Here is an 18,643-nt window from a genome sequence, read left to right on the forward strand (position 1 = left end):
CTGCTACAGACTGTGTGGCACCAATGATTACACATAATTGCAGGCAGTCTCTCTCCTTCCTCAACCCCAGCAAAAAGGGCAGGGATGAGAACCACCCATATATGTGCTACAGAACCAGCAAAGTCTTCATTAACCATTTTGTTCCGGTCACTGTGAGATGCCCTGTGTCAGTGATTGGAATGGATGCACACAGATGTAAAGAAGGTGATCCTCTGCAGCTAATCCAATAAAGAAACAAAAATACTTACATTTCACAGACCCCATTAATAACTATAAAGCTTTTATCTCTGTGTGGCTCATTTACAGTCTAGCTTCATATCTACGAGGAACACTGCACCCTAACACTGCAGCTGTAAGGTCCATCAGTGGCCCTTCAGAGAACGTTAAAAGATGACAAAAGAGTCTGAGTAAAAATGGATGGTACATTTATTGACTTAAAGGTTCTTAAAAACCTCAATTTGTAGGCAGAAATTACTTTTGCTTCTTTCAGATAAACATGTTACTTTACACAGCTGTAGAACTGCCAAGTGTTTTCATTCTACTACAGAGAAAACAGGGAATATTCATTTTTATTTGTAGCTTTTCTACCAAAAAGCACCTCTGCTAAATTCAGGGCATGATTCTGCTATCCAGGAGAGATAATCAGCAAATCAAATTTCCCACGGTAATCCTCAGTTTACGTAAGGTAAGGTGTACTATTCTGTCTGGTATCTACAGAAGACATTTCCAAGACCTTTTTTCCCCCCACGGCTAACAAAAATGACAGCCTCATTTATTTTCAGAGTTACATATAAATAATGCAGCTGATCATCAAAACAGGTATACCCAGAAAAATACAAGAATGCTTTTCTGAAATTGTGGCAGAGTCAGAGCAGAGAAATTGTTCTTGGCAGCTCATTAGAGAATATATTATGTATGTGGTAAACTCCATGCTTATTGTGAAACTCATTTAAGTGCTTTGCTGAACTCGTGTCTGTGTCTGGTTTAAATAATTCAAACAGATTTCTAGTTTTCCTTTACTTTTGGTGCACTGTGCACCATTCCATTCATATTTGTGATAAAAGTGATTCAGCAACAACTGAAGGGAGAAAATAAAAAGGTGTCACTTATGCCGTAAGTAGTGGAGATAGATAAGGGCTGGCAGCATTCGCAAATACCACCGTATGAGGTATTTATTCTAACCTTTTTAGTCTAGAGACACTTTAGATTTTACAAATGAAGATTTTGTGTGGGAATAAGGAGGAAGGGAAGGAATCTTAACAACACTAACAAGGTGCAAGATGACAAGTACACTTTGTACTGACTTTAAACTGCCAGGTGTGACTACCGTCTGAAGAAATCCAACAAAATACAAGAGAAAAACAGTAGTTATGGATGTTTGAGGTTTTTAAGGCAGTGCAAATTGTTCTCATTCTGTTTATTACAACATTGTCAGAAAACAATTATTTATATGAAAGCTGTCACCTCGGTCTGATGTATTACTTGCAGGTTATTATGTTTTACAGACAAAATATGTCAGTTATGTAAATGACTCCTCCATCATCACCAGTGATTTATAAGAAATCATGATATATTTCAAACTAAGTAGGAAGCCAAAGCGGCTTCAGGAACTAGATGGGAATGCAGGAGGTGACCAGACAGATGCTAGAATCACACGTAGTAACTTCTGTTTGTGTTCTGACCCCTAGTTTTCCTATGTTACTGCAGATTTGGTTATAAGCCAAACACAACCTCAGTTTTGATCATCATCAGACTGACCTAGACTGAAGAAAGCCCACCACATCCTATCACCCTGTTTGCAAAACAACATCAGATTTCACTTTAGGTCTTCAATATGTACCACTAACTGTACACCTGGATAGACTAACAGACAGCAAACTCTGTACGTCCTATCGAGCACACACGTGTCTTCTCGATGTGAAGACTGTAGAGAGATCATCGGGTAATCCAAACTCTAATTCGCCTTCCAAACGCCCCGATTCAATTGCCTGTTCATACTTGCAACTATTTCCTATTTATATACAACCCTTTGTTGCAAGTATATTAAATCAAAGAGGTATCAAATCTAACTAAAGAGAATATCAGGTATGCAATAGTTATTTGTGTGAGTGAGCTATCTGATGGAAATCAGATTCCAAGGCATAGTTTTCAGCAGCTATAATGATTTGATGATGTTCTGCAAGACTTACAAAATTTGGCAGAACGTGATGGAAAGACAGTTCTGGCCTATACAATGACCTTACACGGGTCATAATTTCCCATGCTGCTTAGATTTGGAATTACTTGCAAACACACCATCTACAACCCACAGAAATAAAGTATCAACACCAGTAAGGATAATCTGAAGCTGAAATAACATCAGATGATTACAGAAAAATACATTTGTAGAACTATTCTCCAAAACATTCCTCAAAAAAAGGGCTAATTTTTCCTACAGCTGCTTCTGGCCATAACTTACGACTTTTCTGTGATCCAGTATGGCACAGTGAGTAGCAGACTGTTTCCATTTCATTTTGTCTTTAAGTTAAGAGGCAATGTATCACTTAGCAAAATATTATTACTTTCAGAATCCCTAAATTAAATTTCATTAAGAAGTAGCATACCATGCAGTTTGTCATGAAAAGGAAGTCTCATTTTCAAATTTGGGATCTTTAAGAGGTTTGAATTGCTACCCTTCAGAAGCTTTGTAGTGACTGTACTTACACGAGCTTACTCATAGCATCTTACTAATATTTTGCAAAATACCCTTTCAGCATTTTCTTATAGAATATCCACATATAAGTGGTGTTCAACACTAGGCAAATATATTAAGTCTGTTCAAGACTGGTATTCCTGGTGAATTCCAGGACCTGCTTCCATACTTTAAATTAACAGCCATTTGCCCCCCACACAAGCACACAATTAATATGAAACAATTGTACCAGTCCTTTCACTGCCGTTACATACAAATGTGAAATGCTAAGTATATGTGTAAATGAAACATTTTATTGAATCACAGCAATATAATAATTCAATTTTCTTTTTCAAATTTAAAAAAAAAAGACCATTTCTAGAATAGGCAGAGATTTAAGATAGATTTTTTTTTTTCCCCCCAGATATGCATCCTCTGATAGAGAAATTATTCTCAAGTGTTAACGTCCACTGATGTACAAGAAGTCATCCTAGCTATTTAGAGCACTACAATGCTCTAACTACAAAACCCCCACAGATTGCCAGTCTTATCTTTTCTCTTTTAACCTTGTCTTTCTTCAAGACTGTGGTCTCACTTTCTAAAAGATCACTTAACTGAGTAACTCCCAACTGATTTTCTTACTCACAATCCAACCAGGTGTTTGGTAAATCCACCACACCAAAACCCCCACATCTGTGGGTTTTCCTGTCATACTGAGATTTAAAGATCATAATAGTCACCTGACTTCACCACGACATCAGACTCTACTTTCTGACTAGTAACTATGCTAACATGAAGCCTGGTTAAGTGCACAGTGCAAAAAAAAAAAAAGTGAATTTGCTGAGAATCAAGCCCAAAGGAGGTAAATTAATAATGAATCAGTTTGTTTTAGCTCTTCCTCTACAGAGGTCTGTACAGCTCCTTGCTCAGATAATGATTTGCCTTTGAACATCAAACCTCTACCGTGAATAGCTCATCTGGCCTATGGCCAACCCTCTCCAAAGGGGCTGGGTGTCTTAAAAGAATTAAGGAATTTTCTAGGAAAGATCCCTCCTATACCTTATTCGCATGTCCTCTGTAGACCAGTAATAAATATATGCAAATAACATGTGAATGTATAAATAGCAACGTGCAATTTATTTCATGATACCTTGAAACCCTTCATGCAAATGTACCCAACTAAATGAAGCAGCATTTTAAAACACACAGCAGTCGGGACAGTAAAGAGCAGAAATGAGAAAATCCTGTGTACGTACCACAGTGCTTCCATTGTGCATGTTATGTGTGTCCTTGTGGGCGTGGGCACAGAAATCTATGCAAGCTGTCACACCAGAGAAAGGCCTCCCGTCCTTGGATCCGAGCCGACAGTCTGGGCCCATGTGTTCATTTTCCACCTAAAAGTAAAATAAACTACAGGTACTTGGGACTGAAAGTGAGCGACTTGGAACCCCATGAGCCACAACTGCACTTGTGACTGAGGAGCTGCAGCCAGTAAGAACGATCGGGAAGCAGGAAAACATATATTTTCCTATGAAACATGCAACACTCGGGACGGGATATCAGTGAGATAATCAGCTTGGTCAGAGTCAAAACATCTTTAAATACTAAAACCATCTTACTTACAGTATTATCTGTAAGCCTTTTACATGTGCACAGCTCAGGGCATAACGTAACCATCAGCTGAATAAAAAAGGTGCAGTATTTTAAAACTATCCAAATGAACCAACCACTGTAAGTAAGCAAGGGGATTCACCACATCGCCGAGGTCTGCGGCTTCTGCCCATGCACACACTTTGGGGTTTTGTCTTGTTTTCAAACTGTGCTGCCTGTTCAGAGCTACAGCTACACTAGCTGGATGTCACAGACCTACCTGGTTCTGGAAAGCTTCAGGAGCAAGCTTTTTATAAACCGGAGCCACATCAGTAGCTAAAGTTTGCAAATTATTTTCAAGAAGTTCCTCCTGCAGAGAAAGGCAACATTCAGAGCGCTGCGATTTGCTTTAAAAGAAACTAATCCCATTTAGAGATGCCTGACAACTTGGTGAAGTTATGGAAGCCCACCTCTATCTTATATTTTATTAATCTGACATGCGTTGCTGCCTTTTGCCCCCAATCATAAATAGTCTATTTCTGCATGACTAAAATACCAAAATTATTAAATATAAGTCAACCAAGTAACAGTGGAGGATATCTGCTAGGGCAAAGAAACCCAAAACACAAGGAAATAATTTCTGCATCATTTCCCCCTTCTGAATACATAGTTGAGGAATGAGTTGTGTTCCACACAAGCTAGAGAAGTACACCTGGAAGAGACAAATTATCCCACATGCTGAGTGGAGATGAAGACCCAAGTCTTTTAGTGTTTTACTTATGGGCCTTAATTTATGTCGATGCAGCCCTGCTAAAAGAATCCTAGGTTTCTGTCTTCTATTTCTTTTAATTATATGAGTAACTCCCAATAGCACATAATGTTAATTTCAACTCTCGGGGAAGAGGTACATTTCTACCTTACTAGGAACATTTAGTAACTCCTTTGTTCTTTGGAGGTGCAAAACTCAGGACTAGATTAATCTACTAGATTAGGAAGTAATATTCCTTTCCTTGGTGTAAGCCATATAAACATGGAACAAGCTAGGTGGGCTTCTATGGCAGTGTAACATTTAAGCTCTTACGTAGAGAAACAATTCCTAAATTCTTTTCCTAATTTTTTGTTTTTTTCAGGAAAATCACCTCCCAACTGGGAAAGAAAAGGGTGGTGACATACTCCCTACTTTGTTTTCCTCCAAGGGCCAGGCTTTGAGAGACAACCACAGCTTCAGTTTTGCATGCTGTATAGTGGCAAAAAATAACAGCTTATTTTATTTTGTTTTAAAACCCCCCACAAACCACTTATCACCACAGATTGTAAACATCAATGTACATAAACACGTAAGGATACTTTCACATTTCTCAGTGTGATGTTACATCACAAAATGCTACCATATTTTTAACTCATACTACAGCCAGTTTATTAACTGTTGATCACTACAAGTTTTTCTGAACTGCGTTGAAGGTAACACATCCTTAATTATCTATCCTATGTACTATTCTTACCTAGGTATATTACCCCCTTAACCTCATCTCACTCCATCCAGTGCCTCAAATGATCCAAATCTTTCTGGACTTCGAACTATCATCTTCTTAATTTGCTATACCTCCTAGCTTTATGTCATCTGCAAAATCATCAATATCCAATATTTAGCTAAAAGAAGTATCTGCTAGAAAAATTAATGACAAAACCAAATGAAGAGAAAAATTATTTACCAGTCATTTCACTTGTTTGAGATGCACTGACAACCTGGGTGCAGACTGCAACTGCCCAAGCACCACTGTCACCTACAGCTGGAGGCTCTGCACAGTGGCTTCCCTCGCAGGCACACCAGGTACCTGTGTGCTGTGTCACCCTCATCCCCTCTCCGCTGCAAAACCCAGGGAGGCTTTAAAACAACTTCCATGGAAAAAGGGAAATAAGGGAATGTGCTTTTAGATCACACATCTAGAGAATGTCCTGGTTAAGTAATCTTCTCTTTTATGCAACTGCTTTTACCCTGCGGTAGGAGGCATTCTCTTCAAAAACCTGCAGGTTTCCTGCCCAGCGAACAGGCAACGCCAGGCAGCTCTCCTGAGCGGGGCACCATTTCTAGAGGCTGCTGTGAACGCTGCTGTGCCTGACTGAGCGTCCGGACGGGGCTTGGGGGGGCCGTTTCGCCGGCGCGGAGGAAGCGCTGCCACCGCCAGAGCTGGCAGCCTCCCAGAGCGTGTGCTGATCCCAGACAGATCCGTCTGAGCTGTCCTGCAAGAGGCCTGGCGCAGCCCGGCACTTCATCAGCCAGTGCATATGGAGAAGCTGCCTTTGGCGACTCCCCAGCTGATGTTATTTAAAAGCATTGGGAACCTACAGAGCAAACACGTGCACAGAGTGCTCTGTGCACAGCACTACGCAAGGGGAGAACCTGAAAACACAAGATCATGGAGAATGGAAGAGGACAAAGGAGAAGGGGAACAAGATTCCTAAAATGAAGGAATGTCCAGTAAACATTTTTCTATAAACCGAAAACTTATAAAACAAATTCCCCCTTGAGACATTTGAGACACGCAGAGCTGTTTTCAGCGCGTACTGCCGTGGTCACATACTCAGTGAGAAGGGGGGCAGCAGGGCTGTGTGTGCCCTACCCTGCTGAGGCAGAACCCCCCACTTTAAGCTCTAATAAAGTTTGTGAATACCCACAGTGTGAGTGGACAGCACAACTCGGAGGAGACTGAGAGGTTTGCATTTATGCACATATGCAGGAAAGATGCTTCATCAACTGTTTCAGGAAAAAAATTAGGGCTTGGGAGGAATATTTAGCTCCATTGAAGCAAGGGACATCTCTTTCTCCCAAGAAACAATTACTGTTTCACATTGCATGTATTACACATTAAAAAATGCAAGAATACCTCTACTACTGTCTGGACTTCAACCAGCTCGGTCTTTCCTGTAGCTGACAGCAGTGGAGTTCAGGCTGAGAAGCTGAGAAAGATTATCAGCATGGTAACCCAAATGGAGAAGTGGGTAAGTGACTGCCCTATAGCATGTGTCTCTTAAAGCATGCCAGATGTGCTAGGAAAGGCATGATGCTTTTACCCGAGAGTTCCCCAGGGGAGTGAGGTTAGAGACATCTACAGTCACCACACAAGGCACTTCTGAGTTACCCTGAGGAATGTACGTTCACCCGGCAGCATTTATCAGTTTACAACACTTTTATTCCTTCTTCATGAAAATATTTCCAATGTAAAAAACAAATTTGTTTTTTGTGGGTTTTTTTTTTAGAGGTTTGTTGCTTCACGTCACCATATTTTCTGTGCTATCTCAGTTTTATGTCATCACGAACACTCATAAGCAGCAATTACATTCCACTGCATCGTATTTCAGTGTATTCATTCCTTCAAGCGTGTTTGAAAAACATGCTGTCCACAGAAAAAACAGTTTATTCTAGGTGGCAGAGAGAAGACCAGGTTGTCAGCGGGTCAGACAGTGTGAAAGCAGTGCAGCCCAGGGTACAAAGTTTTCTAAGACAAGGCAAAAGGACTGAATCTCTGAGGTGCAGGCTTGGTGCTTAGAAAAACCTTTAGCTGTATTTTATACTTAACAAAGAATTAACATTTCATAAAGAGTTACACAGCGGAGCTAAATATGCATACAGAAAAGCATTTAAGGATCATTTTAGGGTATTTAAATACATAGTAAACAATACTCAGTTTTTGTATGGTGGAAAAATGATAAATACTAGAGTTACAAAACATTTAATTGGGGGCCTGTGTGATAAGCTATGCAATCTACGTGTGGGAGATGGGGTGGATATCCATATATTTAATTTCTAATTCTGAAATTCATCAGAATAAGTATTTTGAGGGAAAACCCCCCAAAAATAAATAAAAGAAATCTTACTTGTTTAGGGTCATCTGTGAGAAGCCTAAATTTCCTGGGGTTTTTGCTTCTGGCAAATTTACAGCCATTGAAATACATACTCCATGAACAGCCAAATGAGAATGATGCTCCACAAGTTTCGGGATCAAGTCCTTGACATGCACAAGTACGACTATGAAATAAAGACGTCAAGTCAGCTGACAACTCATTGTTAGGTCAATGCTATTTGCCATTTCTTTTATAATACATAGCGTAACAACACTGGAATTTATAAAATATACAGTTTAATCAGATCTTTTCTGTTAAGGAAATATTCCTGTGTAGAGGATTGTCTTTTTTCCCCCCCTAAAGCCATACTCAACTCCCCAAAGCCTCACTTCTGGGAAATACGTAACACTCAGCTATAGCTATATAAACATACCCATGCTACTTGGGTTTTGACTTCTCCAGCTGCATAAAATTTTCATCCAGGAAAATAGCACTGCTCTGAAAGTTTACCCTTAAATCCAATAACTATTTTGTGATGTGCAACAGTACCATTAGTTCCAAATTGATAGAACTTTCCAAGTGGAACAACTCTACTCAGCCCAACTCTTTGAGAACACAAACATTAGATTCTATGTCGCTGTACAGCTACTAGAGTCTGTTAAATGTGGGCTACACAAAAATCAGCCCAAAGACAGCACTGCTCCAGAGCCTCAGCTGCAATGTATCGTCTAGACAAACTAAATTCCTCTCAGAGGCAGAGAGAGGACAATCCTACTTCGGAGTGTTCCATCTTGTTTATTTAGAAAAGTCACATAACACCTTCTTAGCAGCTCTTCAGCATGGCCCTGTGTGCAAAGGGCACACTGACTGTGTCTTCGGGCAGCACATGCAGAGCCAGGAGAGAAGTTCAGTGCCACCCCTTTCCCTGGGTGCAGTCTGTACGACTATCACTTCGAGCCTGATCTCTAGGAGAAGCCAGGAACTAAGTTTTATACTGAAATGACACCTAGTGGTTTGTAGTTTTAAATGAACTTTTGTATATTTATTTTAATAGTCGAACTATTTGAGTTCTCAAGTTATTTATTACAGAACATTCAACAGGCAACACAACAATAATCTACTATTGAAGTAACTTACTCTTCATTTAACGCACACCTACGGCTGGTGGGACAGCCGTATTTTCTGAGACTCTGTGTCAGTTCTTTGTACAGCGTATCAGCCAGGAGATGAGGGATCCCTTCCCAGGCCAGTATGAGAATCACGATGACGGCAGTTTGACAGTGGTGTCCTGCACGCTGACGTACCAAGCACAGCAACTTTTCCTCATCGCTACTTCTCCGTATCACCTGGAAGAATCATTTGTTTATTCTTAGAGAAGCATCAGAAACACATAATGCATTACTCTTCTTTGGGACACATAAGGCCTGGAAGAGTAAGAAATACTGCTGCCCAGAGAGTGTCCATCAGCAAGCAGGACTGGGACAGCACCACACACTGATCTCTGGTGTAGAACACAATTTCGCACTGTCTTTCTACCTGTAGAAGAAATAGCAGTACATTTTCACAGGAGGAGGAATATTTTAGGTGTTCTACACAAACAATAAAGAAGATGGATTAAGAGGAAAATAACCACTAGAAGGAAATAATAATCCTGAGACAACAGATCCACTGCAATTCTAAGTTACCTTGAAAGCAATACAGAAAATGTATTGCCAAAACCCAGAACGGAGGTACATAAAAGTACATCACAAAGGCACAGGTATACATGGGTTAGGATGGTTACTCCAGTCACGTGTCAGTATATAAAATGTTTCCCACCTCACAAAGTAAGATTAGAAGAAAGCGATGAAAATAAACTGTGTTCTTAGTGGAGGAAGCAATGAGATTTTTCAAAATATATCCCTACATTAAAGATCTTAGCAGAGTGCTTAAGTTTTTTACGAAACTGTATGAAATACAAAGCCATCTTTGTCAATCTTATCCATAAACCACAGACTAACACAATATGGAACAGTACAATATACCACTGAATTAAAAAAAAAAGAAAAAAGCTAGACAGTCCTACTCCCACATATTTAGGTTTTTATCACAATCTGAAACAGAGTTGCATTGTAAGACGACCAAAAAAATGCATTAAAGCTAGATAATACAAGAACATAATCTTTGTGACTTAGCCAGGATAGCCTGTACAAGGCTTCCAACAAAGGTGTCAAGACCTCAGCGTTAAGTTTCAAACATATTAGGTCTGATCCTCTCTTGGGCACTAGAGGCTAAATCCTCTTCCTCAGCTCTGTCACACATCGGGTGGGGACCAGCCAGTCCCTCTTACTGCGTGCAGATGGTGAGCCCTGACGTTGCCAGCACCGCTGCAATACGCTTGCTCAGGGCAAGCAGTCGGTCACCCTGGCTTCCCACCAACACCTCTCCATCAGCAGAGCTCCCACAGGCGTGTTATTAGTCACGGACTATAAAAGCAGGAAGGCAACAGTTTCACTTACTTTTTAAACACCTACAAATATCTGAGCTTTCAGGCAGCTTCCCTACTGGACTGACATCAAAGCTGCTTTGTTGCCGGACACACAGCTGCCATTCATATGTGACCCCTAGCCTGATCAGCTGTGAGTATCTAAATTATATGAACTCATTAGAAGTGGGGACCAAAGTACACTTGCAATTAATCTGCAAATGAGGTTTTCAACAGATGAACAGTTTCAGAGGGAATCTGGGCAGACTTAGCAAGAAGAAGCAAGCTTAATTTGTGTCAAGAGTGAAGAAAGTATTGTCCTTCTAACATTAATCATACAGTCTTACAATCGGCCTTAAACTTAATGAGAAAACAAACAAATGCATCCAAGATAGCATTCCTCAAAAGGAGTCTTGGTTGTGGCTGACCAACCAGTACAGTATTTTTTATAAAGAAAGAAAAATAATGCAACTCATTTACATTTGAGTGAGGTTTACAGAAAATCTATTACGGCTACTATACAATACAGGTTATTCATGTCGGTGTGAGTTTTACATTCTTGAGGCAGCACAGTTCCTTCAGGTCAGAAGGAGAGGAATTTAATTTTGTTACTCAGCAGGAAGGGTGATGCTTTTACTCTTTTTTCTTTATTTGGTTTCTAAACTTTGTAACTTCAATAAAGAAATCTGGTACCTCATCGTTTCTCAGTACAACATCGGGTTGCCCTTTTTGAGTTCTCATATAGCTCTAAACTGAAAATATCCAGTCAAGGGAAAATGACAAACGGACAGGAAGGAAATTTGTAGTTTCCTTTAAACCAACACCACACTTCCTTGGAGCGAAATATGGCTGGAATTTGCTTCATTATGCATGCAGTAGAGAATGCAATACTCTTATTGGACCCCAAAATATTTTAAAATCCATCATCTTTCAGACCGCAAAGGTAGCTCATGGATTTATTTGTTGTCTGAATTTAATTTCTGTAGCTCTTAAGAGGTTACATCCCATGCTCATCTGGCCACTACAGCTGGAATGCTCCTGTCCTTTTGTTCACAGAGATAAGGGCACTTTTCTCACCTGACAGTTAAGGTGTTAGAAGAGCACTAGAAATGGTACCAGAGCAGTCACGGTTGCTCCAGGCCCACAGCCAGTGAGAGTGCAGACGGAGCTGTATAAACTGATGATGCCCCTTCACCTGCTATGGCTGGCATTCTCACAGCAGTAATAAACAGAGCTTCTCTTTTAATAATAATAATAAATCCACAGCAATACCACACTCAATATACAGAAAAGCACATCTGACCAAAACGTCTAAAAACTATGGAATAAATCCAGCCAACAGAAACACTGTGTCATTCGTGATGACTTTACAATTTTTCTAATGGGGGAAAATGTCAGTTTGACTTGGCGACTTCTTAGTTACATTAACACTGATGTAACTCCATTAATTTCCAACTTGTCATTTGTTTTCCAGTGCCTGACTATATAAAATAAATTTTTGAACTCTACAATAAATTGTACATATATTGTATTATAGGTGTAGATATATATTAAGCAAAAGTAAAACTAATTAGTACGATCCAAAATATGATTGAACTGTGTACTGCTTATCCAAATTTAGCCTGATGTGCTTACAAGTCAGATTTCTTACTGTTTTTCTAAGTAACAGACCTAGTAAGGTTTTAGTCGACTGATCACTTCCTTAGCTGTCTCCAGTTTATTTCTTTATTTCTACTCCAGTTTCTGCAGCTTAAAGTTACTGGGAATGGTTCCAAGATCTTTTCACCCTTAAACATCACCAAACCATAGATTGTTTTAACCAACTGCCCCGCCATTTACTTTACAGAAACATCACACTTGTTAAAGTCATACAACACTGTCTCAATAATGTCCTCAGGAGAGCAGGATAAATAAAATCTCAGGCTACACTTTAGTTCACTTTATTCCTTTCTTTTCAGCGTTCATTTGACAGGGTCCTCCTCAGTAAGGCAAATGGGAATCAGTATATTGTCACAGTCACAGAGAATATGATAATAATGCAATTTTCTAAACCATTTTTCATGCAATAATTTAAAATGCATATTTATTTGCTAATGAAAGGTTGCAAACATAATTCCCAGTGTACTTATCGTGTATCTATGAAACACTGAGGTGCCAAATATTACGTTAAATATGCCACAAATAGAGCAAGTCCCTCAATGTTTCCTGGGATTGTGAACAATGCACAAATCAGTTGGCAAATCTTGCGTCCAGAAGTTGTAGGTATTACTCATGATTTCTGTGATGTCGTTCACAACAGTGATAAATTGATGCTTCAGTTTGCTTAATTTTGGTCCCTAATGCATTTAAAAGGAATGAGAAAGTAAAACATTTTTTAAGTGGTGGAACTTTAAAGCTAGTTTTTTTAAAATAGAAAAACACAAACTTTTCCCCTGTAATTACTCTTCCACACAAGATAACCCTGACTTCTTTATGACTCACTTAGAAAAATAATATAATCAACAAAACAGACTTGTAAAAAGTTTGTGAAGGATTACGTAACACTTAAATGTCATGTGGTCATCTTTTTGCAGGTATGTAGGGCCAGATGATTTCTGAAGTCATTTTAGCAAGGACTAGCTGTCATCAGTGCTAAGTATCCATCAAAAGATTCCCGCATTAACAATGAATAATCTGTTTCAACAGCAACATAACACTTCTGGAAAGCAGGAGACCTAAAAACTCCCCCCTAGCACTTGACCAATACCTGTCAGCCCTGTTCTTCACTCACAATAACTGGGCATGAAGTTACATACTACCCATTCCCTCACATGTTTACTAACATAACCATATCTAGGACAAAAGAGAAAACTGAAATGGGACACACCTCCTTCCAGATACCTTTCTTATGCACATACATATTTGGACACACAATACCACAAGTATCCTCTTTGTAGGTTGCTATTTGGGCAGGATGCTCCTTTATTTTGATCATTTTCAAGCCAAGTTCTGTACATCCCTCCTGCACTGTAGTCAGGCACCCACCACTACCACTTTCTGTACTACGCCTGTTCTGCACTACAGGGGCTACCCATGTGTCCTTGTTTATGTGTACCTCTACAGGCAGGCAGCAATTCAAGTAATCTATTTTATTAGCTAGCCCAGATATTCTCAAATGGCAGAACTTGAGAATATGAGCAAGCCTTCAAGGTGAGCCACAGCCAGTCAGCTAGGAGAGAAAAACAATCAACTGCTATTATGGCAACATACCACAGCTAAACCTGTTTCCACAAGCCACAAAAGTAGAGGTTTACCCAATTTTCTTAACAGAAAGCAGGAGCCAAAAGCTAGAGTATGTTTATTGAAGAGGTGCCATGCACAGCAGAATTTGCTCCAGCAATTTAGCAACCAGTTACGGGATAAATAAGAGGAAAAGTTTTTCACTCCCTCACATACAAGGATAGTGAAGAGACAGAAAGGGATGCTAAGACTTAAAGAATACAAGAACAAGATGAGGTCAGAGGAGTGGACTGTCCAGCCTGAAGTGGACAGGGATCCTGAGAGTGACTAACAGCAGTTGCTTAGGGATGAGTAGCAGGAAAGGCACTCGGATCCGGAGATGCTTCTCAACACCCACCAGGCACCTTCCAACCACCGCTCGGCTGGTCGGGGGACGTGCTCCCTCCCAGATTTACAAGGATTTGCCTTCTCTACATTTGTCCACTCCTAAATCTGTGCAGCATTTTACCACCCACTACATTCCTGGGCAAACTTTATCTCCAAACTACTGAAAGAAAAAACATTACCTGTTCTTTGCCCTCTAGGTTTGGTACAGGCTGGGACTGTGAGTAGCAAATTGGTACTCTGCTTTGCTCTCCATGCCAAACACTTTCAAGAGCCCTTTCTCCCCTTCCCTCTCTGCCAGGCTGGTGAATCTGTACCTCTACCTGTCTTTCCCAGTTCTGCTGTGCTTTCTTGAACTGGGGGACCAGAACAGGACGGTAAAGCCTGGGGTACAGCATGCTTCCTCACAGAGACATAATTATGTTTCATGTTTTCTTTACTCTCCCCAGTAACCCTGCTTTTTGTGTAACTTTATCAAGTGAGTTTCATCTATCATTTTAGCAGCCATTCGTTCTGGATCACAAGTCCTTCTTGCTCTTTATGATATCTGTCCCTGCTCTTCATTATCCTGAAGAACTCTGTATCGTCAGCAGTTTGCCACCTCAATGTCTCCCACTTTTTTTCAAATAATTTCTGAATGTATTGAACATCATCAGTAAAGTTATGTAATCAATAAATCCCACTTCAGCTGGCCAAATACTCGAATTCTAATGACTTGAATTATTTCTTCTAGATTGTTGAAGTCACTGTCTCAGCCCTTGGCAGGAGCTCTAGAACAAGGCATAAGTACACTGTGAATAAAAATCACTTGATGTCCTTAAACGTAAGCCAGTCTATCTAAATTAGCACGCACATGACTTATGTAAGTAGCTAAGAGTCAGACTGCAGAAGCTCAGCATACCAGATGCTGAATTACCACATGGATGAGAAATTGCTTCCCAATTTAGGATCACCAGAATAGTTGTGTTAACTTTACCATGATATAAGACAGACACCATTAGCAAATACTGAAAAATTTTAAATTGTGAGTTAAATACACCGCTATAAAATACTGGATGAAAAAAATAATGGAATCAACAAAAAGGTCCTTTTTTTAGCTTTATATCTCCACGTGGTTCCACTGCAATACTCCCTCCAGCTCATTCTGAATTTTTTCAGTAAAATAGCTATGTCTCCTTTGCAGGATATCAGTAGTTGATTTTAAAGTAAGAACATAGCTTAACTGCTCACTGTAATTTTCCGAAATAGGTGACTCATTTAGAACAGTTTGGCTTCAAGTTTTCTAACCTGCAGATTTTGCCTCTGCACAGAGTCTGTGTATGGAGTCCTCTCTACAGAGGACAAGAATCTCTGCTAAGCTACAATTCCACACCATACAATCTACACCGGCACAAAGGAGAGCACAGTGCTGCTGTTCTAGCAGGTGACAGCAGGAGAAATGTTCTTGTTGGCCACAGAAGTGAGTCTGCCCTCCTTTTTCCTCATTCAGTCCTACACACACATTAAACCACATTAAACTGTTTTCTTACAGGAAAATGTTATATCCTTTTATTCTCAGTATGTCTAAGAGATATTAAAACAGAAATAAGTTACACTTCCCTAAATTGTCTCCTCTTGAGTACTGGCAGACTACATCAAAAGAGTTAGCACAGAACAGTTACCATCAATCACAACACTACGAAGTTACTCAGCTGTTTTTACAGGAAGTTTGATATCTGCAATTATCTACAAACACCTTTTTTCAAGTTGCTACTAGAGGCAGTATTGTACTATTTACAAATGAGCAGGCTGCAGTATTAAATGATTCGTCTATAATCATGCAACCAATACTGGAGAAATTAGGACAAAATTCAAGTCTCAACTCCCAGTGCCCTCTTACCCTCCCTACTCCCTCAGACTTCCCTTTCTGTTACACTGCAGGCATTGGTAAACTGCACTTTGTATGATATGGATGACAATAATAATCTACTCTCTCAGTTTGTTCAGGTGTCCCATTTTTTTTAACTACAGTAGTTATAAGAGCAACTTAAAATGCTCGCTCTTTTATAATACTTAACTTTGTTTACCTTAATAGAGCTTTTTTTGTTTCATGTTTATTAAAATATTTAAGTAGTTCTTCATATTAAACAACATTAAAAGACTTTTATTTATTTCAGAAACCACGTAAAAGTTTAATATTTTTGAATCTCAAAGGATTACAGCCTTTAACAAAGAATGGCTCTACTTTGGATAACATTACAAACCTTTTCATCCAAAATAAACTCCCCTAATTTTGTATTTAGGAGGCACACCTTCTAGCAAACAGTGAAAATAGTGCCTACACAGCTGTAGTACCCACTACACACACTAACTTAACATATTACAACATTATGGCAAGAAAGTGATGCTCTAATACAATGTTGTCCAAAAAGGTGAACAAAACCTCTACCCTCTCCATGTGCCAAAACTTGTTTCCTTCCAGACTTCTCCTATAGAGAACATCATTCGATCATAAAGATGGTTTAATAAATGAAATAAAAGCTTCAAGTGCAGCAAGCTGTTTAAACCAGAATGGAGATGCACATTCTACTTAAACCTGTGGCCAAGGAAGAGTCAGTCCAGGAGAATTTACTTTAAAGCCCTTTTCAAATATATTTCAAAAATCCCCCATTCTACCACATTCCAAATAGCACTACCCTTATCCCCTAGCTAGCAGTGCCACACCAGATCTCCTCACCATTTCACTGCCAAGCAGGATACAGAAAATAAGCATCAGAGAGTCTCTTACAGGTACCTGACTTTCTGATGAAGCACGGTTGATTTGTAATGCTCATCCACTGCAAAGTACCTTGCTCATTCGCTATTTTATTTTCTTTAATAAGTTACATATCTCTTCTAATACTAACAATACCTTATACATAGAAAGCCTAAAAGCTGGAGTAACTTCTCAGTTTTCTTGCTTTTTCAGTTCCCTAATTTATATAATTTTCATCTCAATCAAAACTAGCAAACTGAAAAAAAAAAAAAAATCTTCTCTGCACCTGCAGAATAATCTATTGCTATTAAGGCTCATTCAGCACTCAACAAATTGTAGTTTCTGGCATTCAGCTACAAATTCCTATCTGTTCAATGATCTATAAAATCTTGGTTATAACAACGGGTTATCTAAGCATTACTTTTAAAAAACTGATTCATTTCACTGGCTAATATTAGGTTCAGGCCTGTACAGGACTGCTATTTCAAACTTAACTACATTTTAAAAGTATTTGTAATCGTGGGTTTTATCCATTTTTAATCTACTTCTATTTTTTTATTACTTACATATCCAACTAATATACAACCAACACTACAGAAAAGATAATAAAGATCTGTCAAGTTATAAATATAAAACTCAAAAATGGCAGACAGTACAGAAGTGAAAGGGTTTGAGAAACTACTTGCGAAAGGCATAAAAGCCCCATAATACTGTATTTTCAAACTAATTAGGGCCACCAGCTGACTAACAGAATCTGAAGGGTCAACAGATCATCGAAGTGTTTAAAAACAAACGCACAAAAGAAGACACTCAGAGAAGGTAAGGCTCAAGATGCAAAACCCACTTCTGCTGTGTTCACAGACAAGAAGGTTGGAAGATCCCTGTGTCAGAAACCTTCTTCACAGAGGACAGCCAAGGATATTTTTCTGAAGCTAAAGCCCTGACAGAAGTTGTTATAGGACAATAGCAACAAAACCCCTCAAAATGAAACAACCATCTCCCCTACTAAATAGTAGCAATTTGCCAAGTCCAGATGATATTCACCAAAGAAACTCAAAGATGAAATAAGTGAAATATTAAATGTCATGTGCATTGTCTTGATTTATAATACACTAGTACCAGAGGGCCTGAAGATTACCAAGAGGATACTACTTTGTAAAAAGACCCTGGAAGAAAGGTGGGTGATCACATGAGCCTGGTATCTGTGTGGGGCAAAGCAGTGATCACACAGGAAAGTGTGTTGCACAGGGAGAAGTCAAATAAACTTTTCTGAAGTGAAGTCACATCTTATTCATACTGCAGGTCTTTCTAGATTTCCAAAAGCCATTCAATAGGTCCCTTAGTAAAGGCTCTTAAAAAAACCCGTAATGTGTCTTGGGACAAATCAAAAGACCACACATGAATAATTGGTGAAAAGACAGGAAACAAAGGCTGGTATGTCTCCGATGGGAGTTCTGTTGAACTGTGCTCAAGCTTGTGCTATTCAGCATGTTTGTTAAGGGTAAATAAAAGGATGACAACATTTGTTGATGCCACTAAGCAATTCAGAGTAGTGAAGACAAACACAGTCTGCAAACAAATGAAGGAGGAGTTCATACTGCTGAGTGGGCAGTAAAATGGCAGATAAAATTCACTGTAGATGTGCACATTTAATGCACATGGTGAAAACAATTCTATTTTCAGATAGAGATGGACTCCGAGTTGGCCATTACCATGCAGGAATGAGAATCTGGCATAA

At 39.3% G+C, this 18,643-nt stretch overlaps 1 protein-coding gene across 2 annotated transcripts in view; it reads right to left on the reverse strand.

The window, feature by feature from the left end:
• TET1 (tet methylcytosine dioxygenase 1) overlaps window positions 1-18,643 on the reverse strand; it is a 79,599-nt gene that overhangs the window by 20,620 nt on the left and 40,336 nt on the right. For both annotated transcript variants that reach the window (XM_074924459.1, XM_074924458.1), the window contains exons 7-10: window positions 9,242-9,450; window positions 8,138-8,288; window positions 4,542-4,631; window positions 3,928-4,065 (exon numbers count right to left, since the gene is read on the reverse strand). In XM_074924459.1, coding sequence (XP_074780560.1) covers window positions 3,928-4,065; window positions 4,542-4,631; window positions 8,138-8,288; window positions 9,242-9,450 — 588 coding nt within the window. The remainder of the gene's footprint in view (window positions 1-3,927; window positions 4,066-4,541; window positions 4,632-8,137; window positions 8,289-9,241; window positions 9,451-18,643) is intronic.

Source organism: Athene noctua, chromosome 21 (assembly GCF_965140245.1).
Source record: "Athene noctua chromosome 21, bAthNoc1.hap1.1, whole genome shotgun sequence".
Classification (NCBI taxonomy): Eukaryota; Metazoa; Chordata; class Aves; order Strigiformes; family Strigidae; genus Athene; species Athene noctua.